Source organism: Dipodomys merriami, unplaced genomic scaffold, assembly GCF_024711535.1.
Source record: "Dipodomys merriami isolate MVZ:Mamm:240054 unplaced genomic scaffold, mDipMer1.0.p SCAF_112, whole genome shotgun sequence".
NCBI lineage: Eukaryota > Metazoa > Chordata > Mammalia > Rodentia > Heteromyidae > Dipodomys > Dipodomys merriami.
The window spans coordinates 4354394-4380615 of record NW_027202405.1 but is presented as its reverse complement, the minus strand read 5'-3'; the positions used below and the strand labels follow the sequence as shown (position 1 = coordinate 4380615).

Genomic DNA, 26222 nt, shown 5'->3' with positions numbered 1-26222 from the left:
AGGACAAAGGTCATTCACAATAAAACTTAGAAAAAAAAAAGAATATTTAAGCAGACAGAAATCTATGAATTAGTGGTTTGGCTTCACTAGAAGGGAAGAGTTTTATAAGGTAATTGCAGAAATAAGACAAAGAAAGTATCTGATTTATTAAAACAGAGAATCCTTAGAGATTACTTGGTTGTTTCTGCTTGACAGGTTCACTAGTTAGACATTAGTTCACAGTTTATGACTGTTTTACTTTCCTGTTTACACTTAATTTGATAGTGGTTTGTTAAAAATGATTAAAAAGAAGAGGAAAGAGGAAAAGAAAGTGCAAGAGAAGGGAACTTTCTAATCTAAGGACAATATGCATACATGGAAGTTTCACAAGGAAACCCTTCATACAATGCATATGAAATTAAAGATAAAATATAATTCAAAGAAACTTTTCTGTACTGGGGCTGGGAAGGTGGTTCAGTGGTAGAGTGCTTGCCTTGCATGCATGAGACCCTGGGTTCGATTCCTCAGGACCACATAAGCAGAAAAAGCCAGAAGTGGTGCTGTGGCTCAAGTGGTAGAGCACTAGCCTTGAGCTGAAGAGCTGAGGGATAGCGCCCAGGCCCAGAGTTAAAGCCCCACGACCGACAAAAAAAAAAAGAAAAGAAAAGCAAGAAACATTTCTGTACTTAAGATTTTCCAACTAATTGCCTCAGAAAATACATAATGAACATTTACTTATGCCAGACACACTAAATGTTGAATGAGAAAAACAAAGTGTTAAAAACAAAATAGCATACAGGACTTAAAAAGATAGCATTTCTTGAGAATATTAAAATGGAAGGAAAATTATCTCCAATAGTTAGAGGATTGCAAAGATTGTCAACTTTAAGAAAATGTTATTATTCATAATACTTCTGCCGGCTAATGACATAATCTAATTCTTGCAACTCACAATTTGTCTACCCAGTAAATATTAACCTTTGAGGCAAGGAAAAGAAAAGAGGAGAGGGGCTGGGAAGGTGGCTCAGTGGTAGAGTGCTTGCCTTGCATGCATGAGTACCTGGGTTCAATTCTTCAGCACCACATAAGCAGCAAAAGCTGGAAGTAACGCTGTGGCTCAAGTGGTAGGGCACTAGCCTTGAGCTGAAGAGCTGCGGGACAGCGCCCAGGATCAGAGTTCAGGCCCGACAAAGGAGAAAGAAAAAGAGAGAAAGGAGAAAGGAGGGAGAAAGGGAAGGAGGGAGGGAAGGAAGGGAGGGAAAGAAGGAAGGAAGGAAGGAAGGAAGGAAGGAAGCAAAGAAAGAAAGAAAGAAAGAAAGAAAGAAAGAAAGAAAGAAAGAAAGAAAGAAAGAAAGAAAGAAAGAAAAAGAAAGAAAGAAAGAAAGAAAAGAGGAGAGCAGCAGCCTTGAAAAAAGAAGTTTGGTATTTATTTCAACATTTTATGTTGTAAAAGACCATTTCTGAAATTTCTACTGGGAAATCATCAGATTGTAAAATGTCTTTGATGCAAAAGGCAAATTTTTGTATGTTATCATTGTCATCATCATCATCATCATCATCATCATCATCATCATCATCATCATCATCATCATCATCATTAATTGTGACAACAATCATCTTATTTGTCTCATCTCTTTTCTTACCAGAACTGGCTTTGAACTAAACACACACATATTTATCCATTTATCTATATCATTCTTTTCCCCTTTCTCTTACCATGTAATTGTTTCTACCTGTGCAATTATCAGAGGAAATCTTGTAATACTACATAAAACTATTTGAGAAACAAGAAGAGGGCTAAAATGTTGCTCAGTGGCAAAATGCTTGTCTAGCAAGTACAGGTTTGATTCCCAGAACCAAAAAAAAAAGAAAAGGCAAAAAATAAAATTAAAAAACAGCAAATGAAGAACCATGATGAAATCATGATTCAAATTTTTAAAAACAATCCAGGTGACAACAGTAAGGTTTTAGAAAAGGAACCCTGTCACATGGAAATTGGTCTTTAAGTTCAGAGCCTCTTTGAGCAGCCTCTATGTGAAGCTATTTTCCTTTTGGAAGTGAATATTTGCAGATACTTCCAGAGTAGGTAATGAGTAATTTATGGTAAAAGTTAAGGTAATTGTTACTTATTATGACTTTCCAAATAGATTATTAAATAAACAGAAGAATAAAATGAAGTAAAAATAACTTTTATCATGACATCCTTACTTCAGTTATTTATCCTCGAAGAGGCCATTTTTAAACTGTATTAAAATTTAAAGAACTAAAATATGTTATTTAAAAGATTTTTATCAAAAGCCTACATTCTATTATTATAATTCTACACCACTAGGCATGTGTTTATGTTATGTCAGATTATCAGGTATTCTAATATAACAAGGCACAAAATACATGAAGCAATGATATAATCTTGAATCAATCTTATTTCACTTCTTGAGTTGGCTGTTCCATGGAAAATTATTTCTATTTCATAAATTGGAAATGAAGAAGAAGAAACACTAAAATTACCTTTATATTTTTAATCAAAAGAATGTATGAAATATTCATTTGTCTACCCCTCCTAGCTTTCCATCAAAGTGAATATGCAAATACATAGTAACGCATAAAAATGTTAGAGAAGATTTTTATCAGAATGCAAAGAAACCAAGCCAGAAAGATTTTGGCCTGGAGGATGTTCTTTGATCTAAGAAGTCAAAGCTTTTGGTTTAAACACCTAACAGTAGGGTCGTGTAACCAATTCATGCTAAATATTCCATTTTCACAAAACTTTTCTAAAATTATAAAGAAGTCTTGAGAAATATGTACCAATAAGTTTTATCATTGGACTATTCCAATAGTGTAACCATATTTTCACCTTCAATATCTGTCTATTGGAGAATGTGGGCAAAACTGAGTACTGTAAATAGTAGTGGCAATAATAGTTGAAATGATAGTTGAAAAATTCAAGTAGATTGTGAGGAGAAAACTTGCTGCCTTTATCAGAGTATTAATCTTATTTATTCCCAAATGCTTAGGTCAAATAGTAACCATCTGGCCCTACCTAGGCACTCAATAAATATTTGTTAAAAGGACGAATGAATCCTACTGCAACCTGATTTCTTCAAGCCAGTACAATTTTTCATTTGAGTTAATTTAGTACTGTCCAGTGGATCGCTTCCTACCTCTCCTATCTTTTCTCTAAATACTTTCATTTTGTTCAAATAGAATCCCGAGATTCTTTCAAACCTATTTATCTATTTATGCTAAAAACTTCTCAAAAGATTATCTTACCCTTAGAAAGAATTCAGACAAAAATATCCTAGAATACTCTGTTTGTCTATTTTGCAAAAAACTCTTTTAAGCTTGTCTAGTTCATAAAACTCTCTCTATATATGTCAACATATATATAGAGAGAAACATATATATGTCTATCTGCATGTATGTATGTATGTTATTGGGACATTGCTTGGTAGTGAGGTTTGGCCTTTCTTATTATTCAGCTTCTTGTAGTCTCATTCATTTTCTACCTTACCACTCTACAAGATTGACCTGGATGTATGAGATTTGAAATAATTAAGTGCCAGCATCTCCTTATCATTAATATAAACTTTTCATTAGCAAGGCTGTATATTCACTGTTGTCTTGCTGTGATTTTTTTTGCACTATTATTTCTGTTATATAACATCCAAGTTGAAGACATGATTATTCCAATTTTTTTTATCTTGGAACAACTCAGAGTAGATTTAAGTAATAATTCCCTATTTGCGGTCTTTCCTTTACAAGAACAAGTCTCTTTAAAGCACTTAAGGCACCGAATAAACATTTGCTGCATGAAACATTGTTATATAAATTCCATTGCAACCCACCTAGCACATGCCAGCATCAGCCCTCGTCTGGCCATACAATTCACTTTTGCATGTCCTGTCCATCATATAGAACATTGAATGCCCAGTGCAAGGCCTATGTATATCAGCATAAATACTGAAGAATGACACACGGAAAGATTTCATGGACAGTGGTACTCTGCAGTAGACACCCAAAATCCCAATCTCTAAATCAATGCAAAATATATTATCCAGAAAAAGGCAGTTAGTTTAATATAAACTTTAAGTATGAACCTTTAATACTAAAGGCTTGTAATTGCTGAAGAAGCACATTATTTCCCTTTCTCACACAATATTGTTTTCTCCATGCCATGAACACACGACTTCACCTTTCTTTGCAGAGGACTGTAGAATTTTGCTTGGGATTGAGAGGTCCCTAGGAAGCAAGAAAAGGAAGAAAAGGGAGGCAAAATATAGGTGTGAAGTTCAGCAGTATTTGAGTACAACAGAAAATGATGCAGATAGTAGAAGTAAAACTAAGCCTCACCTGCCCACTTCGCGCATTTGTCTTAGTCATCAAATGTGCCTATCTGGAATTATTTACATGAGTATCAATTTATGTTTTTTGATAAATTAGATAAGAAAGCCAAGGGTGGGCTGGCAGCCCATATTTCTATCTCTCTTCTTTCCACTTGCTAAAGGTTTTGAGACAACAAAGCAGGAGAAAAAGATATTCAGTAAGGTAACTGGAAATTCTATGTCACTGGTAATATATGGCTGTAGCATAGTGACAGAATAAAAACATTCTTTCAAAATAAATAAAATGATCATATATTAAACTTAAACTTTAAAAATTATATTCTGCACACTACAAAAATAGGCTTTCAACCACTTGTCAATGCAAAATTAACATTATTGTTTTAATAAATTTGAATATCATTCACTTTCTAAGTTAACATACCCTCACTTCACTTTTAGTCACAGATTTGTAAATGCCTTCACTGGATATGAATTTATAATAATCCTACGTCTTATATTCTTAAGATGCAAAATTTTAACTCACCGGCCACTTACTATTGATGTTGCCATTGTCCTCATAATAGGATTCACTGCCACTCATTATTTGTAGGCCTGGAGTTTTTTTCCCAAACTACTTATTAGCTTCTGGGTCTAATTTGCAACACCTCCAGGAAAATGCTAGGAAGATCTACAGAATAAAATATAACAGAAAAAATAAAATAATTGAGGTTACAAGATATAGAGGATATGGTTTGGTTGTAAAGAAATAGTTTTCAACTAGGAGATCTGACAAGGAATTTAGATAGATTAAGCTTTAGTATAGTAACTCATTTCTTCCTTTTATGCTGTCTGAATTAAGTTTGTAGCCTCCTCTTTGCCATGAGATTCTGAATAATCTCATTCATCATTTTAGCAAAGGAAATGGCAATCACTTCGGTCATTAGAGAGAATGTACACTGTACTCTATCCTTTATAGGATTTGATTAAAACACAGCCAAATTACCACATGAGAGAGAAAAACTCACAACAATAAATTGCTGGCATTTTTCAAAGTTCCATTCTTATCTCATGGGAAGAAACCAACCAAAATCCCTCGGGGGTCAGGGAGAGGGGGAATGGAAATAAAACCAACTTGCCATGCTTGAAAGTCAGAGGGATTTTCAGGAAACATCTTGTAAATGGAAGTGCACTTTTAGAGTGACAACATATGTCTCTACAACCTAAATATTGCCTTTAGGGAGTTAAAATTCCCAGGAACTCAAAGGGACTACATTCCTAATAAAATCATCAGCTTCTTTCCTATGAATGGATTCTAATCTTTCTGTCATGTTCAATTTTATCTTTTTTGTTGTTTTTTCACTTCAAATGACACTTTCCAATTCTCTTATACAATTAGATGAGATTTAAATTGTAAACATGTTATTGGAAAAAGAATTAATATATTGAGTATCTACTAAGCATTAGGTGATTTATCACCTAGTCCACTTAATCACTTAACCCTAAAATGATTCCACATCTTATAAATTCCTTACCAGAGATTTAAAAACTCATAAAATTTTCAAGTTTACACAGCTTGGCAGCCACAGAACACCAAAACTGAATAACATCCATTTGATAGCTGAACGTTCAGTTTTCACACTAAACAGTTTTCCTTTTAAGGTTGTATTTTAAATATTTTACTTGAACACTGTGTAATTCTGAACAAAATGTACAATGAATTTATTCATATAGTGAAATGGTCTCTGATTTCAATAGGCTTCTCTGACTTTTTAAAAGTAGTTTTATTCTCTGTCCATCGCAAGTTCATGAGTCATATTCCGATATGATCTGCCCAATTTGTGTTGTGCTTCTAACATATCGAAACATGTCCTGAATTAATGTCTCTTCATAGAGCTAGCTAGCTCTGTCTCCCTGGAGACATGCAGCCACTTTTCCTCTTGTTCCGTTTTTATGTGCGAGGTATTTCTTACTTCCTTACATACTCACTGCCTTCCCATCATGCACTTAGCATACAAAAATTCATTAGGGACAGTTCTAACAAGAGCTGAATTTTTTCTTTATGTTGAAAGTCCAGTATTTTAATAGTTCTACACATTTTGGTAACTTGTCCATTTTCATCTACTACTTTCTTTTCTTTTCTTTTCTTTTTTTTTTTTTTGTCGGTCTTGGGGCCTGAACTCTGGGCCTGGGCGCTGTCCCTCAGCTCTTCAGCTCAAGGCGAGCGCTCTACCACTTGAGCTACAGCGCCACTTCCGGTTTTCTGGTGGTTTATTGGAGATAGGAGTCTCAAGGTCTCTCCTGCTCGGGCTGGCTTTGAACCGCGATCCTCAGATCTCAGCCTCCTGAGTAGCTAGGATTACAGGCGTGAGCCACCAGCGCCCGGCTTCACCTACTACTTTCTACCCAGTGTCTTTCCCATACTCTACCTTTCTTTGGTTGGAACAAATTTAAAGATTTTAATAAATTGATTTCAGTATATTTCTACAATGTCTACTACATATTTATTCATCATCATATTGTAATGTGATACAAAGACATCATAGAAAGCTTGTTATTATATATCTGACTCCTTAAGTCAGTATTTTTGAAACTTGTTGCAGACAATAATAATAAAATAGTAACTATAATATATAGTAAAAGTTAAAAGATTTTATAATGTAACTTTTATACTAAGTTGTCAGGGAATCTCATATATTTTATAACAAAATTCTGAAGATCACATCAAACTTGAAGAAGGATTATGGTTATAAACATACAAATGTTCAGAGATATAGATGGCAACTTAGATTCACTCTGAAGACTCTTTTTTTAAATTTTCTGCTATTTACAAACAACTGTTTTATATTTACCCCCTCATTGTACTTTAGGATTTTGTCATTACCTTAATTAGACATCCTTAATTAGACATTTTATGCTTTAAAGGTCACAAATACCATACTACACATATTTTTTAAGAACTCTCAAGCAAACCTTTCCAATGTATACCTAGCTTTGACCCACAAGGAAGGTAGAAACTTTAAGAGGATACTTGAGTCCTCTATCTTCCTGTCCTCAGGTACATCTATGTTTTCTTACAGAAAACTATCTTCTGCCAGCCTCCAGCAGTCTGAGGATGACTTTAATCATCACGAGTCTATGCCCGCACTGATACCCAGATCCACTTCTTATAGCTGAATTGTCTGTCCCCTCTTTGACTTAGTTTTCAAATCTACACAGTGAGCATTATATCCACATAGTAAAGATGGTGAGAAGAAGATGGAATGATTTAATGCATGAAAACTCTTTGAGTCATTCTTGGTACATAGTAAGCACAAATATTACCTAGGGAAAAAAATCACATGAACCAAGTATCTTTTGGGTGTCCCCAGACTTAACTGTCTTGGCTCACACATAAAAAAAAGATCTTCCATGTTACTACGTTTCATTTAAGTCTTTTCTACCAGGAAGAGCAACATATAATAACATGACATATAATATATGACATATATGACATATAATATACCTTTGTGTGTATGTGTGTGTGTCTGTGTCTGTATGTGCTAGCCCTGGAGCTTAAATTCAGGGCCTGACTTTTGTGCTCAAAGCTGGCTCTCTACCACTTGAGCCACAGATCTACTAGCTTTTTGGTGGTTAATTGTAGATATGAGTTTCATGAACTTTCCTGCAGGGGCTGGCTTTAAACTATAATCATCCAATCTCAATTTTCTGAGTAGATAAGATTATAGGCATGAGCCACTAGAGCCCAACTAATATGATTTACTTTTAATAATTGTGCCAGTTTGAACTTGCACATGAATCAGTCTGTATGGGTGCAACTTCAAGAAAATTCTGTGATAAATGAGACCTACACTCTATTTGACTTGAGAGACTAAGCCTGGAATTCAATGTGTGTGCAACTTTGATTGCTCTGCTTGCTAAACCATAATTTGCCACAGGGAACTAATTTTGAAAATTAGTTCTAAAAATAGAAAACTTCCAGTAAGCAGGCAGGTCTGCTGACATTTGATAATATCTAGTTGTCAGTGAGAATTTAGAAGGTACATATGCCCACATTGATTCCTGAGTGCAAAACACACAGAAGGAGTTCAGGGAAAGAATATTAGTGATAAAACATTGTGCAAGCATTTCAGATGGGACCATATGATGGTTAATGTTTTCAGTTCATGGCCTGAATGGTATCAGTTAATTAAAGAAATCACTTGGGATCAGAAAGCACTTGGAAATGATTGTTGGTATTTTCACTTCATAATAAGTCCAGAGACTTGCGGGAATCTTTCAAGTTTTTATAAGATGAAATATATTTTCCCCTTGGCTCATTATTTACTTAACTGCAGGTCATTTATTGTGGCAGAAGAAAATGTACCTGTTCAATATGAAAAGGGCTATGAATTTTCATCTTCTTTTATTGCCCTACTATATCACTGAGAATTTTATTAAATGAAAATAAAATAGTTTTCTATATAGTAGGATTCCACATAGCTTCTGTGACTTTAGTTTCCATAATATAAAGCGCATGGTGAAAGTAAATTTCTTTATTTGATCATATGTAGATTTTCAATTAATAAAATCCAGTGGACATATTTAACTTTGTATATATACTCAGGAAAAATAAAATATTCAAAAATGGCTTTGAAGATAACTGAACATGTGGAAACCAGCTTGGAGATTTCACGTAATAACAGTCTTCTTATGGCATAACACTATTAATTTATACCTAAGATTATAAATTATGCATGCATCCTACAGATCTGGCAATTTTAGGTATGGTTATTACATTTGCTAATAGTTTTTTCCTCAATATCAACTCCTGAATTGCATACACAGGACAAAGCCCAGCCATACCTCCTCCATCACCGACAGCACAAGCTTCGAGAACTCCTCAGCCAACACCAACTCCTGAAGGCAAGTACTTAATTTCTTTTCAAACAAATGGCTGCTGTATGAAATGTAGAATGTAGCTGCTAATGAAAGCTTTTAAATCCAATCTACTCTTAGATAGCATATAAGCTATAACTTATTTCCCCTGAAATTTCAATTTATTCCTTTTTAGAAAATAAAAATCTCCTCTTAGGATGTTTTATTGGTAACCTCTTGCTTGAAAGGATGGCCAACTTATTACTTTGCAAGTCAGAGGTCATTTAAAGAAGAAACAATTATTTACATTATTTACATTACGCTAGTAATTTATACTCAAATTCCTCAAAATATGGTATTTTGAGAACATCAAAATTAAAAAGCTCATAATGACATTAAAATAAATGTGTACATGTAGAAAAATCAAACTTTCATCATCCTACAGGCTAGACCTTTGTTTACAGAATATCAAGCAGTAAAGCCTGAACTAAACAGTGATATTGGAGAAAAAAATAACCAGTTGATTTAAGTATTTGAGTTGAGAGGTAATAAAAGGATGAGAATGACTACACTTTCTGAATTAGAAATCTAGGTGGTTCCTATTAAGCAAAGGCTACTAAATTAATAGTATTTTCTGTGCAAAAATTAAAATTTATTTTTAGAATTTAGCTAAGGAATTTTTCTAATAGGTATTCAATTTTGTAAAAGCAAAACAATTATTCTCAAATCAAACATTCATCATTAGAGAACTGTTGTTGTTGTTCTTGTTGTTGTTGCTGCTTCTGCTGATTTTATAACCTACTAAAATGGATATAGGCTGGTGAACATTCCACATTCACAAGTTTCTATATGGTATGGATAAAACAGGAATTCTATGATTGGGTGTTATTGGCTTTAGAAAAACTGCTCACAGATCGTGTGTAGGTGCACAGATTAGCAGCAGCAAAATGAATTGTAGCAATTATGTAGCTCATTAAATATGCATATCCCTTACTTATCTTGGATGTAATGAATCAGATTTTTTGAAATTCTAAGATAGAGATCTATAATTTAAACAAGTACCATAGCTGAATCTTCCCTCATCAAAACTTTAGAATTATATTACAAACCACACATCCTATTAGTTGTTTAATACAAAACATTAGACATTGGTAGTTTGATAAGGATAGTCTTATCTATTTTTATTTTCTATATTATACATTAATGCTTTTGTAAGGGTTGTGCTTTCCAATTGACTATTGATTCCCAACAATACTTTAGGCCATGTGCTTGTATTTCAAGAGATGGGAAGGTTTTGACTAATTGAGCAGGTGAAGTTTTTCCACGTTCTGTTCCAACACCAACACATTTTGTGTATATGTATAGCCTGATTCTGACCAAACTATTGCTGCGAACATGCTCCCTTCATCTAATGTTTATTTACGGTATTCTGCCTGATTTATTTACATCTATTTTTATAATTACTTCTATAAAACATTGGAGAGGAAATTTCTATTGGTAATCATGAGAAAGTGAAGACTTCAAACTGGTTTGTACTTATAAAGTAAATAACAGAACTAGGATTCCAGTTCCATGTTTTTAACTCTATGCCTAGAACTTTTTCTTTTATATTACAATGCAAACTTTGGAGAGCGAGAAATCTACCTTTTATTCTTCTAAGATATCAACAACTTATGGAATATGAAGATGTAAAGTTATATGCTTTATATGTCATACACTTGCTTAATGGAAAATGATGTTGAAATGTCAGTCAAGAATGATATTTTGCAAAATGGAAGATACCAAGGATACTGAGAGTTTCATGAAAAAAAATATTATAATTTCATAGGTCTAGAGTGGTTGGAGTGACACCCGAATTTCTCTATTTTTGTCAGTCACAAGTATTACTTTGCTGGTCTAGGATCATATTTGAATGTAAAATCCCTAGATAATTTCAGAGTGAAGTAGAGGGTCATTGCATATTTCTGAAAATGTTTCTGGTTTTAATCACCCAATGGCCTGTAAATTGGCTAGGTGTTTCTCAGAAGGACTGGAATAACACTGCTCATTGTCTGGGAAAACGAAATGTTTAAGGCCCAGCACCTAACAGAAGTTTCCTAATAGAGCAAGATAACTGACAACAGAAATAAGAGTGTTATATTTGACTTTTAAATTACTATAACCTATTAAATTATTATTTTCATTTTCAGCTAAACAATTTGAATAAATTATGAGTTGCAAATTTTAACTAAAATTCCAATAAGCTTATAAGTCACTACTGTATTGACAGTAATGTGAGGAAAAATAATGTTTTCATTTCATAATATATTGGATGTTTAAACAATAGCCTAAGGTTTAATCTTGTCTTCAATCTCCTTCAGCTCCAAAAGCATTTCATTTGGCACACATAAATTTAATAGATTGATTTTTCAGTGTGAAGGCCCTGGGTACACACAGCTTCCTACGGTCTCCACTGATTCTCATGGCTTCACATCCCCCGTTTATCCCTGGGTTCTCAGCCTCCTTCCTGTGTGTGTGAGAAATAGCAAAAGTCAATTTCCTATTGATATGTGGTTTCCTACATCCCTGACCAACATGGTTATCTTATTTCATCTACAGTCTCATATTGAGTCACTCTGGAGTAGATAACTTACATCGTATGAATTTTCTCACAGTTCTGGAGGCTGAAAGCGTAAAATCAGTAGATGATCTCAGTTGCACTCTAGTGCCTTCCAGATTGTCTTGTAGAGAAGCTTGGTGTCCCTTTTCCTATAAGGACCAGGGAACCCCTGGTAGGACTTCATTTAGACTTGATCACTACTTAAAGGCACCATATCCAATACAGTCACATATGAATTTGAAGTGGGCACACATGGAATCCTTAAAACTTGATGACTTATAAGCTGAGTTGGTACCTAAAAATGAAACAAGTTTAATGCTTAGCTCGTATAATTAGAGTTTACTTCTAATATTTCTTTCTGAGTAACCAATAATTTGGCTTTTGATTCTGTCTTATATTTTAAACTTTACAAAGTCTTGCCTTTTATCACTATCCATGTCTTTAATTGATAGAAGTTAAACACTTTAAGGAAAACTGGGCTCAATTTTTCCAGAGTTTATATTGAGGGCAAAAAAACAAATACCAAAAAAAATTGCATCAGGGGCTATGACTATATAGCATTTACTTAAAAATAAGAAATTGATTTAAATTAAATCTTACAGATGGATACAGTCTTACAGATACAAAAAGATAGGATAAAATGGAGATATTTTGACCCCAAACTGCCAAGTGACTTCCTTCCAAAATGCTTTCAGGACAAGAGACAGCTGTAACATTGTCACCTTAAGTTTCATTAGATTCTTAGGAAATGGATATAAATCTAGAAGCTCAGATTTCCCATTCTGAAGACTTTGATAGTCAGATAATTCAAATGTTTAGCTGCAATTTATCTCCTAGCTGAGGTTCAGAAAACACCAGGAGCAAATGTTTTGCCTGCCAACCTGTCACCTGGAAAAGGATGCGCCATTAGTGAAGTGGGACACTGAGATTTTGCTAGTTTTAAAGGTTGCTTTAATTTGACATTTCAACCCACAATTCAGTACTCCTTTCAAGTAAATAGAATAGCAGATTTGGGGGCTCACCATCTTCTGATAATAAGAATTGCTTTTTCTTGTACAGAGGAAACCCTTGCACCAAGCTGGCTAACACTGTGCAGCTCCCACAGTGTCCACATTATCAGGCGATGCTGAGCTCATGGGCTTTGTCAAGGCTTGCAGATGTGCTGCCTGCAACTTCATTAACATAATTGATTAGGAACTAGGACATATTTAGTATTAATCAAGCTGTTTTTAGTGAAGCTGATTATGCCAGTCCCCTTGATGTACTATTTTGGTCTGGAACTTACTTAGGACTAACTTACAAGAAAATGGTTTTATGGTAAAAAGGCAAAACTTACCCATGGCAGGGAAGTAGATGTATTGATTTGAGGAATACAGGTCAAGTTATAGGAAGAAAAATAGATTTCAGTGTGAAGGTTTTTGAAAGATAAAGTTTATATAGGGATGGCATTACTAAATTTTCTCACAGAAGTTTAAAAACAAGATAGAACTTTATCGGTAAATATTTTAAAAATCATGTGTTTTGTTATGGATATTCCTGTACAATCTACCAAATCCTTATGATATTTCATTCTCCTTAATAACTTTTTTTTAAAAAGACTTTCTCACAGGGTACCCTTGATCTGGATGTATCCTTCTACTACCTATCTCCAGGCATATTCATGTTTCTTGTTGCTTTGGATGTCTCCATTTCCCCCCCACCCCCACCCCCAACACACACACATGACTCTTACCCATCAGGACATTATTATGGCTTTGAGGTGTTGAATAAAAGGAAGTAATTTCTTGTCAAATAACTTACTCTTTTTGACACTATGATTTTTATCACATGGTGGCCTAGAGAAAACTGGCTATAATACCCTTAGATAGGTCTTGATAACCAGGAAGAGTTATTTTGGTTATTGTTGCCAATTGGATGTAGCTTACTTAGAACTAACTAGAAAATAAGAATAAAAATATTTCTTAATGTGCTAAATCTTTCGATCATATTATATTTCAAGATATTCTCATGTCTCTTTTAGTAGTTTACACAGAGGTCAAATGCCCCAGTATTCAGTAGGGTAACTGAAGCTATTGGCTTATGTCATGCAGCACATCTATGTGGTCTTTTCTCCAATGAAATAGTACTTTATATTTTAAATATTATATGTGATTTCTATCCTTTAGCACATGAGTCTTTTGGTCATCAAATGTTGGTCTGTATGACTACTAACCTGTTACTCCCAGCATGGTATTTCTAAGAGAGGTGATCACTGAAGAATTACCTATAAATCCTGAATAGGCATCAAAATATAAAATGATCAGGACTTCTCTATAGGGCACAAATGTAAATGGAGGAAATTAGGTTATACTTAATTTACATTGAATTTTCTATTATATGCAGGCAGTTTGCATAAATGAAATCAAATGATATCAAATACATCATTAAAAAAGATAGCTGATATTAAGATAATATTATAATTGTACATAATACTATTCATTACAATGACTTGCATGTAGATAAGATAATTGTAGCCAGTCCCAGCTTTTCTTTGCTCTTTGCAAATCAACAAACTTCTTAGGACTTCCATCCCTCCACCTATAAACAGTGAGAATGGAACCTCAATTGTCACTAAAAACTCTCTGATTTTATACCCAAAGACTTCTTCCTGTCGTTTTTATTTTTTTCATGCTGATGGGTTGGTAATGAGCTGACTCAATACCAAAGTGAGGTCTCTCCCTGGATTTGTCCAGTGGTAAATAGCCAATATAGATGTGGAAAGTATGGCTGTGGCTTCAGTAAGGACATTATATTTGTTGAACATTGAGTAATACTGTGAAGCATTATTGTTCAGTTCATAAAGGCTGTAAGGTTAGGATGAAGATGAGAAATGAATGAGGCAAAACTATGCATTGGTAAAGCTATGATCTGCATTGGGTCATGAAGAGTAAGTTGGTTGGATTTACATAGATACCAAGGAGAAAGCAGAGTCATACAAAATGTAGTATAATGTAACTTTTGAGCATAGGATCCATTGGAGGACACTGGAGTTAGTAATGTTTTATTTACAGTTCTATTAAGCCAAGAATTTTATCACCTTAGCTCTTCAGCAACATACATCCTGAGCAGTAAAAACCACAAAATAATAAAATAGAAATTTGGCCTTAGTTTTTATTCCATTAACTCTTTGACACAATAGGTTTTTATGGAGCCTTCAACCAATATAATACTTTTCTTTGTGTTGTCATGTAATAAACTTACATCTCTTGATAATTTTAATGGGCTTGATATTTAATTATAAATTTTGATTAAATATATATATATATATATATTTATAAACCAAACAAGTTTTAGTACCAGTACCTACTTTATTCAGAATGTTGCTAAAGGGAATTCATGGAATAATGCATATAACAACTCATTTTAGAACAGCTAGGGACTTGGCCATTACTTCCTGCTATTAACCATTATCATTTTATATCAGGAAGTTCTTTATATTTACACAGCTAACCATTGATTTTTTATGGTAATTTTATATCTGTGTGAGTGCAAAACCATCTATTAATTATGTTTATATACATGAAACACTAGCACAAATATTTTATTATAGAACTAGGTCAATACAGTGAAAACCTTCATACACATAGCTAATCTTTAACACTGCTCTATAGACTGAGAGCAGCTTATGCAGAGTAGCATGACTCAACTTTCATGTTATACCATCATATTAGTTATACAAAAGATGAACTGGTGATGGTGAGTTTTGAGGATTTGGAGGATAAGACTAATTTAGATCTTGGGAAAAAATTGTGCTACTTTAATGTGAAACAATCACATTTTGTCCTCAAAATAACTCCCCAAAAGTAGATATGATGTAATTACTTTATAGACAAGTCCAGAGAAATCAAGTAAATTGCCTAAGATAAGACAGAGTAAAAAAATGGCATAATTGCAATTCAAGGCCAGAGTCTCCTAACAAAGATAAGTCTACTTCCATTATCGTAGAATGGCAATAAATTGTTAGGGCTCAGCATAATTGCTAAAGTTTTTATCTGACTTGTGTAAATGAAAGCAGGTCTTGAAAGATAATAATGAGTTCAATTTGGGGCTTGCTAGGTATCTTGTGGTGCCTGGAACACTCAAATATGTGAAGATTAGAGTTTAATAAATGACAAATTTATAAAAGTATGAGGAGATTTAAAGCAGAACATCCGAGCAGGAAACATGTATTAACCCTCATTCTGAAGAGGCAAGGGAATAGATCATTCACAATCTTCGAAAAACCTGGTAATTTAGCGAGGAGATACCCAGTCAGATTGCCTGAATGTTTTGTCCTACAATAAGAAAATGTCACCAACACTGTGAAATGGTGTGAGTAATATTTTCAGTGAGTCAGAGAGGAAGCTAAGCAGAGTAAATATTCACTGGTTTTTCTATTCCCTATTCTGTTATCTGTCGATATGCCCAGAGACCAATAGATCAATGCTTCCAAGATCTAGAGGACTTTGGGGATTGGTAAAGCAAGCTGTAAAGATCCCAGTGAAGATTATTCTTGGAGATAAAATGGAGACCTTATTGAGTCAGGAAAGATCCTGACACTAATGCATGTAACTCATAGTATGAATACTAGAAAAGACTGGAGCTTATAAAAGAAGGTGATAGAGATGCTGGAATCATGAGTTTAGCTGTAGCATACTACTTTCTGACATATGTCAGGTATATGTGGTATATTCACCAACTCAAGTTTTTTCATAACAAAATATTTTGGGATTACATGATACATTATATTTCCTCCCTGGCCATTCACAGCACACATTCATATATTCAATGATACCAGAAATTATGGATAGCATCTATCTATTTATCTATCTATCTATCATCTTTCTCATTACTAATCTATTATCTATCATCTATTAAAATTTATATATGAAAAAAATCTATATATGATTTGGGGAGGAGTGTTTTCCAAATAATTCTTAGCCATCCAAGATTCTACTTGTAATTAAGCTTACCAAGTCTCTTTTATCACAATTATTGTGCTAAAACTTTTAAAACCAGTAGAAAAACATTTTTCAAACCAGTAATAAAAATTTATTTCAGCCATAGCTGTACCTATTATTCCCTTCTTCTCACTTCTTTTCTTAACACCCAGATACTGTGCTATTTTTGATGAATTAATTGTTGCTCATCGGATATGGTTGAAGTTAATTTTTTGGGTTCTTACCTAAAAACATAGGGGCAGAATCAAAAACAGAAAAAATGGGATTACATCCAACTAAAGAGCTTCTTACACCTACAGAATGGGGAAGATTATGAAAAATGTACATTTGAGAGGGGCCTAATAACCAGCACATTTATGTAATTTCTAAAATGCTAAAAACCAACTAAAGAACTCAATTTAAAAAATAACACAAACATTTCTCAAGAGAAGGCATACAAATGGTCGAAATGCTCAGTACCACTAATCATGGGAGAAAAACAAATCAAAAATCACAGTCAGATATCACCTCCCTCTTATGAGAATGACTTTTTACCTTTTATCCAAAGGACAAATGGTAAGAAGTGCTGATGAGGCTGTGCAGGGCAGGTAGCCTTACTCACTGTCGGTGGGAATGTAAATTAGCACTTCCATTAGGGAAATCAAGAAGGGGGTTCTTCAAAAGATGATGAAAATAGAATTACCATATTGATCCAGCTGTCCTCCTTAGTATATAAGAAAAGGAAACAAAAGAGATAACATCCTACCATGTTTATTGTGACACAAGGCACAATAACAAAAATACAAAATCAACTTAAGTGTCCAGCAACTGCTTAATGAGCAAACACAGTCATATGTTTGGATCATCCTGTGATAATGGGCTTTTACTCATGAGATAAAGTCATGACATGCAAGATGAGGGAATGTAGTAAGAAGGACCTTAATTAAGATCTGAGCCAGACTAATTGATCTTTCATAACTTTCAAACTGGTATCAAGAAGTAAATTCTACCCCACCTGTGCATTTTGCCCTATGAAGGTCCAAAGGGAAAGCTATAGATGACATAGTTTGTAAATTTCATGAATATGATCTTTTAATAGCTTTGTTATAAAATCAGATGGAAACCTGCTGTGCCAGCAACTTTTACTCATGAATCATTTTATTGGAAAGAAGTACTTTTACTCACAGTCTTCTTTCACAAGTGCCAGCTTTCTTTTCAAAACATCTATGAGGTATATATACCAATTTATTTTATTTTATTTATTTTGTCTGTCGTGGGGCTTGAACTCTGGGACTGGGTGCTGTCCTTGAGCTCTTCAGCTCAAGGCTAGCACTCTACCATTTATACCACAGCACTACTTCCAGTTTTCTGGTGGCTTATTAGAGAAAAGAGTCTCACAGACTTTCCTGCCCGGGTTGGTTTTGAACCATGATCCTCAGATCTCAGCCTCCTGAATAGCTAGGATTATAGGCATGAGCGACTGAAGCCTGGTTTTATATATACAAATTTGGTCCAAATATTTTATTTGTCCAATTTTATAAGCATATTACAAATGATGTTATTGTTCTTCTCCATAACCAATGGCTGCATCTTAAAGATCACATCTGTTTGAGCCAACTGGAGTAAAGAATCTTGACAAGTAATCTCTCAATTTAAAAAAAAATAAGGAATGTTTGCTTTAAAATCAAACTTTTGGGAAAGAACATTTTAAATCTAATAAAATAAACCTTGTATTAGGAAGACAAAGAAATAAATTATATCAGTAGTTTAGTATAACACATGATAGATGATATTTAATTGATTACAATAAAACTGAGTTTGATATATTGAATCTATGACAACCTGAAAAATTGAAAGCTTAGTATTGGTACTCATTACTGCTTTAAGAATTAATGTCCATTAATCCGATTCTTAAAAATTGAATGGCTTCAAATGGGAAGCCGACTTCTAAATATACCCAATATTCTAGTCAAGTGGTAATTTCCAAGTCAAATTATTTGGAAAATAACTATGAAATCTTTCTACCTTATCAAATCAATTCCTAATGTTTCAAGGGTCTATTATAAAAGTGGCAATATCCTTGAAGTTGTACCTTAATGTATGTTTTGACTTTGGTTTAGAACCAAGTTTTTCTCTGAATACCAATAATTTAATCATGAGAAAGAAAAATTCAATTTTCTAACATTTCTAGGCATTCTTGACATTTTAAATATAATGAATTACATTTGCTATCCATTTCCAATTACAGAGAAATGCAGAAAAAGCATATAGATAAAATAAAGAAATTGTAGTTCTATAAAAATGTGATATTGAAAATTTGTTAAGCTATTAAAAAGGAATCTTGGGTTTGTTTTCCTTACTCTTATGGAAAAACATATTATAATAAAAAATCTTGACCAAGTAATGATTTTGCATAAAATGTAAATGGCTTAATGGAGATTTTAAAAAATCTTCAAATGGAATTATCACCAAAGAAACAAAAAAGACTAACTGTGCATCATCAGTTATTCAGAGTCAAATGCAAGTGAACAGGAGAGCTTCTTGCCTGACCACAAGTCAAACTTGCTTTCAGTGAGCATTTGCTTCCTGAAATATGAAATCCCTCAGGGAAAGAATACATCTAACTTGTCTTTTCACTGTCTAAACCTCTCCCTAAAGGTGGTCTTGACTATTTCATTTCTATATAAAATGTGAATAAGAATAGCTGTCATAGCCTTAATCTCTATAAACATAACCCATACAAGATTAATGTAATCACTTATCAAAAAGCTTTTTAAATTTTAAATTTTAAATTTTAATATGCTTCAAATAAGCTTCCTCTTTACATTCTCTCATATAGTAAATTCAGAAAGAGAACAAAATTGTCACTGAGATGAAGAATTTTCTCTGTGATAGAGCTGAAATAAAACTCTGACGATGAGGAGTAGAAAGTGGCACTTTTCTCTCTGTCCTTGCCTTGTACATTTTGTATTTCAGAGGAGAGAAAAGTCATCATTATTTACATGATTTATGAAGATTGCCAAATGATCAATATTCTCTGAGCCCATTTTTCTCACCAGTTAAAGAACAAGTAGACATTTACCCGAGATCAAAGTATGCAATAATATACATAAGGACATGGGCTTTATTCTACAGGTACCATTTCTTATCTTCTTGAATTTATGGTCATTTTAACCAAAACTATATCTTTATTTTACCTTGTTTTGATCATACAGAATAAGTAATTATTTGAAATCATTTTATCACGAGCATTTAAAAGCTCAGAATTAAAAAAAAAAAAAGTAGTATGATATCAGGAACGAAATTGAATCTGGGGTCATTTAGGACACGTGTGCTATGAATAACTATGTCACTGAGAGTACGCAGCCGGTCATTAACTGCCAATGTCCTCCCCCAGTGGACATTTGGTAGTGACACTTGCCATCTGTGCTTGAGGAAAGCCCTGGCTCCACTCAGAGTCAGGGTAAGGTTGCCTCCTTCAGGAGTGGCTTTCTCATTCTTTACAGCCCTCCTGCGTTGGGCCTTTAACCTGATTCCCACAAGGCCTACTCTTATCTTAATACAATTGAGAACATACTTGCTTCTTACTCCCTCAGTTGGAGTTCTGGAAGTGGTATTTTTAAGACTACAAAAGGTCTGACGTAAGGCTAACTAAATATACGTTGATTCAAATGATTCAATTATCTATCTAAATGTCTCAGTTCTTACTGAAAAGTGCTAAGGAAGCTAAAAAGGAGAAGACCTGGTTTCTAAGAATAAAGTAATTCAATTAGCATCCCCCAACAAAAACAAAAACAAAAAGACAAAGAATAGCAATTAAAAAATCTCACAGGGCAAGGGAAATATAAATAGATTGGCGATAATAAAGACTTAATTATATCATATAACTCAAGCAAATCCTCAATATAAAGAAATTAGTTTTCATTGCAAACTAACCACAATGTAAAGTGATATATACTTATCACTCCGTTGAGACCCAAATAAAACGCATGCATTTCTTTTGAAAGAAAAGAAAAAAATATTTTAATGATTTTTATCTACATTGTCTGTTTTACAATATGATCATATAATTGAATGCTGTCAAGTGTGATACCATGCAGGAGCACAGTTACTCTTAAATAATTCTTCAGAATCGTGCAACTTCTCTGCTTAAAACGTCCCACAGATCTCTTATGTTTCACAGTGAAATGGAAAATTCACACCTCAAACAATAATAGTATCCTTGATGGGTCTTGGGACATCTCTGTTAACCCAGAAATTCAGGAGGCAAAGATCATGATGATTTCTGTTCTAAGCCAACCCAGGCAACAAAATTAACAGAATTTTATATCAGCAAAATAAACCTGCTGAGGTGCTGCACTCTTATCATCTTAGTGAGGAGGTAGGCCTTTGGCAGAAGCATTGTAATCTGAGGATGACTCTGGCAAAAATCATCACCTTATCAGGAAAAGGACTTAAAGTAAAATGACTGAATGGGTGTGTCAACTTGTAGAGGACTTGCCCAACCAGTATGAACTCTGACTTCAAAGCATATTAATATTATATATATATTATATTTGATCATATAGATGATCCCTGAATCAAAGTAAATAAAAACAAGGCTGTCTTCATTTTTTAACTGCTAAGTCAATTTGCTTCCTAACCCTTATCAACACCTGACCATAGTATACATTCATTCATGTTCATTTGAAGATTCTAAAATGACTTTTCTCTTGCTTTAAATATCTTTAAGCCGTATTGAATATAGGCAACCTACAATGGTTGGTTACAATTATAAAAAATTTTTAAGTCACCTGTTTTTAGAAAAATTGGTTAATAAATGACATATGTTGAGAAAAAATATTGAAGTGAGTTTAAATAGAGTTTAAAAGGAGTCCTACTCCCTATGATTGAATACGACGGAACCATGCGTTCCCTTCAGTTGAGCAAAGCAATACCTAAAAGCAATAGAAAAACTGAGCCAGAAGCGCAGTTGATTACTGCAAAACAGCTCCCCTATGAGATACATTTATTTCTATATATGTGATTTTTTTCTTGAAGTTTCTCTGTAAGAATTATTATAGTCACAGACTCTTCAGGTATAAAAAATAAGGATTCATTTGCTTTTACTCAAAGAGATAAAAAATGTTATGCCCACAAAAATTACTAATGATGGTATGATCAAAACTTTTTATTTGGAAATTATAGCTAAATCTGACTTCAGTCCCATTATATTTTACATATCTACTGTGATCCAGGCACTTGAGTTCATCCTCTTCTTTCCTCACAATGAATAATTAACTTGGGGTTTATTAACCCCACTTTTCAGAGAAGGGAAATGGAATTTGGCATGTCCCATTCACCCACAAGAGGTCAGGGGTAGAACTTAGATCTCAGTCATCATGGCTTGTACTGTGTTTTTCTTTCTTACCTTATATTCTTTTGTATGAAACAAATAAAGAAGGTCTAATAATCAGTTGTGCAATTGGCCTTATCTGCTTATGTACTAAGTTCCACGTGGTCATGCTTTGAATTGCATTCCAAGCCAGTCCTTGACACTCTGGAGAGCCAATGTGACAATGACATGGACTGCCGGAGCGTATGGTTATGACAGAAATACTCCATAACTGACTTGACTGGATCCAAGAATACATCTATTCTGACCATAAAATGTTAGAAGAAAAACATTCATTTAATATGTAGAATTTACATAATCTCCACACTAGAAAGGCATAAAGAGGCAGAACTACACATAGACAAAAATGAAACTATTTGCATTGGTTTCTCGGATTTGCTAAGAACTAGCATCTTAGAAAACTTTACAACTGTAATTAACTATTGTGTGCTTCCTGGCTTTGAGATGGCATGAAAACATTTAAAAGGAAGAGAAAAGCCCATTATGAAGGCTGAGGAAGCACAAAGTAAGTCGTTTAATTTTTCTTTCATCTGATGTTAATTTATGCAGAAGCTAATAACATATTTGTTGGCTCAGAACTTCACATTGTAGAGAGGATTTCTCTCTCAAACAGCCTTTCCTGAGATCTTCCTCAGATAGAAATAAAGCTTTGGACACTTTCTCTAGAGAAAGGCAATATGCTGATAAGTTTACATCGTAAAGGACACTTAATTGCTAACCATTGGAAAAGCAATATTAGTCAACACATTAATCCTTCTCTAACTGTTGCAAACATATTGGAAGAGAGGAACACAAAGAGACTGGATATGAGGGTGTAATTCTGTGAGAAGGGAGGGGAATTTCTGTCTGTTGAGCGAAAAAAGAAAAAAAAAACGTCAGGGGAAGGAGACTTTTCATGAAAGAAACATGGGTTACTTTTATAACCAAGCAAGGTATAATTAAATTGTTATGTCTTTTGTAAATGAAAAATTTAATTCCACTGCTGCCAAATCACCTATAGAACACAGACAATAGTGCTTGAAGAAATGCAGACGCTTCACAAGTTGATGTTTTAAATGAAATTCACCATGAATAAAGCAGAGACCCATAATGACAGCTTAAAGGTCTAATTCATAAAAATGTTATTAAGGGACATTATTTATACCTGCTTTTTGTGGACTTCTCCTCTTATTCATGACTCTTACTGTGTATGGCTATAATCTTAGGCAGAATGTGTAATGGAAGCATTAATTCAATCTGAGCTAAGGCAAGAATACTGCATCCCCACAATAAAATCTCAGCAATATTAATTTTAAGGGTACAATTTATTACAGGAAAGCATTCTGTTTTAAAGACTTGAAAAGACTGCATCCCACCTTATGGCCTCAAATGTCTATTTTCATTCTGAAGTTCTATGTAAGATTGACTAATTGGCACAGACCTTTTATGAAATATTTATTCATCCTCATAATGTACTTTAGAGATTTGGATACTGAGTTGCAACCTTATGGTTACTAAGGGCACTGATATTTTGTATGGACAAAGAAGTATTTGCAAAGAATCCATAATATAATTAACTCCTTTTCTGATGCATGACATCAGATGACAGTGTTTAGCAAATGTTTATTCAATTGTCTGGCATATCCACTTACTTATTTTAAATGGAAAATGTCCTACTTATATCAAGTTTCTTCTAAAGGGCCGAATGCAATGATGCTTAAGTAAAAAATTCTGTGTTCAAAATTTTAAACATAATTTGCACATTTAATATGCCTAAAGCTTTAGGAAAAGGCTAAGTGGATCCCAACTAGTTTATTTCTAACTCTTAAATTATAAAAATTTGACTTCTTAACATTCTTCTTCTGATTGGATAAGCTGAAATACTATACTGTAGACACATTTAGACAATGTGTGAATATATTTCTTTTTACAACACTAGATTATCTCTAGGAGTTGTGAAAAAAGAACTTCTTTATGAGTTTACTTCTAAATTGAAAGAAAGTATTATCCTTGATCTTGTAAGTTAGAAAGCTTTATACCTAAGGGAATGAATTAATTCCTCTATTTAATAAGATGCAGTCATTAGCAGACAACTTACAAATTCATCTTAAAACAACAGATTTGACATAGGAAAAAAATCTTATAATGGTTCTAGGTAATGGAATTCTTTCAACAAAGCTGTACATGAAATGACATGTGGCAAAGAGGAAGGTATTTCAAGTTTAGGATAAATAACACTAGCAACATGAGTCATTTTACAACATGACCTATACCTATTACTGATTCAAATTTAAAATCGCTGACTTTACATTTCAACAACTATGTGTTAGCATTTGACTTTGCCTTTTGAAATGGTTCAGCTTACCAGACTAGCCTTTAGTGATGTACAGTTGTTGGATGGCTTTGACTGGGCAGTCCATGAGTTTCCCTCTTGACCCCTCAGACCAAAGCGATTGATTACAGATTTCTGTCTGAAACAGGAGCTGCATGAAGTCTGGAGGCTGTAGGCAAAGTCCTACATGGCATCCAGATTTACCAAAACCCTTGAGGGCAAAGATTGGGCACTCCTGTTGACATAAGAACTCAGAAAGGACAGAGGAAGTTATGTCCCTGACACACTGCCAGATAAATGTCACTGGACTGCAAATGTTTGGTGACAAGAGCCAGAGTTGAAACAATAGCTAACTTAAAACAGAAGACATTAATAACCTAAAGTAACTAAACAGGCCAAAAGCAAACAAAAATGAGTTCTTTTAACTTAATAGTAGTATCTTTCTTGAATAATTATATGTAGATTACATATAATGTCTCATTTTAGGCACTAAATACTTATTTGACTCAGAAAGCTCAATCTATAAAATTCATGATTTGTAAACTATGCTCAGAGTACAATTTTCTGCTTTTGCTGTGAGTCAGGCACTGTATGGAGAACTTGGTAAATATATCAAGCTTTGAAGGAGTTATTTCATAGATGAGGAAAATATGGCTTAGTGAAGTCAAATCACTAGTTGGAGGTCACAAAGCTGTGAGGAGATAGAAATGAGTTAACACGATCCTTTTACTTCACCCAATGCTTCCAATTCAGTCCTCTCAACCTTGATTTTCCTTTTGCTTCATAATGGAAATATTTTAAACTTATTCTGTAGAAAAAGAAGGGGAGAAGAAGAAAGTTGAGAAGAAAGTTACGCCGGATACAAAAAAGAAAGGTAAATAATTTAAGAGTTGTCTAAAACATAAATCATCTTAACACTCAATTATGATTCTACTGGTGAAATGCTTGTTTTCTAGCAAAGCAATTGCCTTAATAATGTTATCTTCATTATTAGAGACAAACACTCTCGTTTTTCAATTTGCAGCCCTAGCTCTCTTTGAATTTACAATCCTTCTATCCTCTAACAAGCCACAGACATGCAGCATTCTATCCAATCTGAAAGTTTTTTAAAAAAACTATCACCGTCTTTTTAAAATTAATATTGTTATTAATGACTGCTCATTCAGTACTTTACTTGAGTGACTATATACAGATGAATATTGTATATATATATATATACATACGTATATATCCATGAAAATTATATTCAGCTCTTTGAATTTAATAACAATGCCCATCAAAATGGAAATTATCTTATATAGTGGAAGAAAATATTTCAATTGTTGTATCTCTGTTTTTATAACACAACTTCTGATATACTTCTAGATATCTGCTACCTCAAAGGGCATTCAATATGTTCCTATTAATATATTTTAAGAAAATTATTGATCTCTCCTGTAATTAATAATATGATTTGATGTATATATTTTATCAAAGATTTATTTTACTTAGTAAAAATTGGCTTTTTCCTAGAGAGAAAGCCCACCTAAGTCATAGTCTGTTCTGGAAGTGCTATTTTGCTCATTGTTGACATGACTTAAAGCTCTGATTTAGAATTCTTACATAGAAGATTAATTTAATATCTTGATGGCAGACATGTTTGCCCTAAACTATAAAACTAAACAAGTAAAGGCTTATAAGTTTCTTATTTTACCAGCAGAAAAAGAAGACGCCAAAAAGAAAAGTGAAAAGGAAATTGCTGCTGATGTGAAAAAAAAAGGTATTCTTATTTCATTTCCTTGGTAAGACTAGGTATAAAGTGATC

At 33.6% G+C, this 26222-nt stretch overlaps 1 protein-coding gene and 1 long non-coding RNA gene across 30 annotated transcripts in view; one reads left to right on the top strand and one right to left on the bottom strand.

Moving 5' to 3' along the window:
- LOC138822567 (triadin-like) overlaps positions 1 to 26222 on the top strand; it is a 180900-nt gene that overhangs the window by 18952 nt on the left and 135726 nt on the right. For 26 of the 29 annotated variants that reach the window (XM_070015369.1, XM_070015363.1, XM_070015379.1 and 23 more), the window contains exons 2-4: positions 9126 to 9203; positions 25233 to 25292; positions 26115 to 26177. In XM_070015369.1, the coding sequence (XP_069871470.1) occupies positions 9126 to 9203; positions 25233 to 25292; positions 26115 to 26177 (201 nt within the window). Of the gene's footprint in view, positions 1 to 9125; positions 9204 to 22302; positions 22613 to 25232; positions 25293 to 26114; positions 26178 to 26222 lie in introns of those variants that run through there. The other 3 variants (XM_070015365.1, XM_070015388.1, XM_070015387.1) reach the window with 3 other exon arrangements.
- LOC138822569 (uncharacterized) lies at positions 2437 to 24627 on the bottom strand. Its single transcript, XR_011370554.1, has 3 exons — positions 24452 to 24627; positions 4846 to 4989; positions 2437 to 4218 (listed from the first exon to the last, which is right to left on the bottom strand). It is a non-coding gene; the product is annotated as an uncharacterized lncRNA (long non-coding RNA).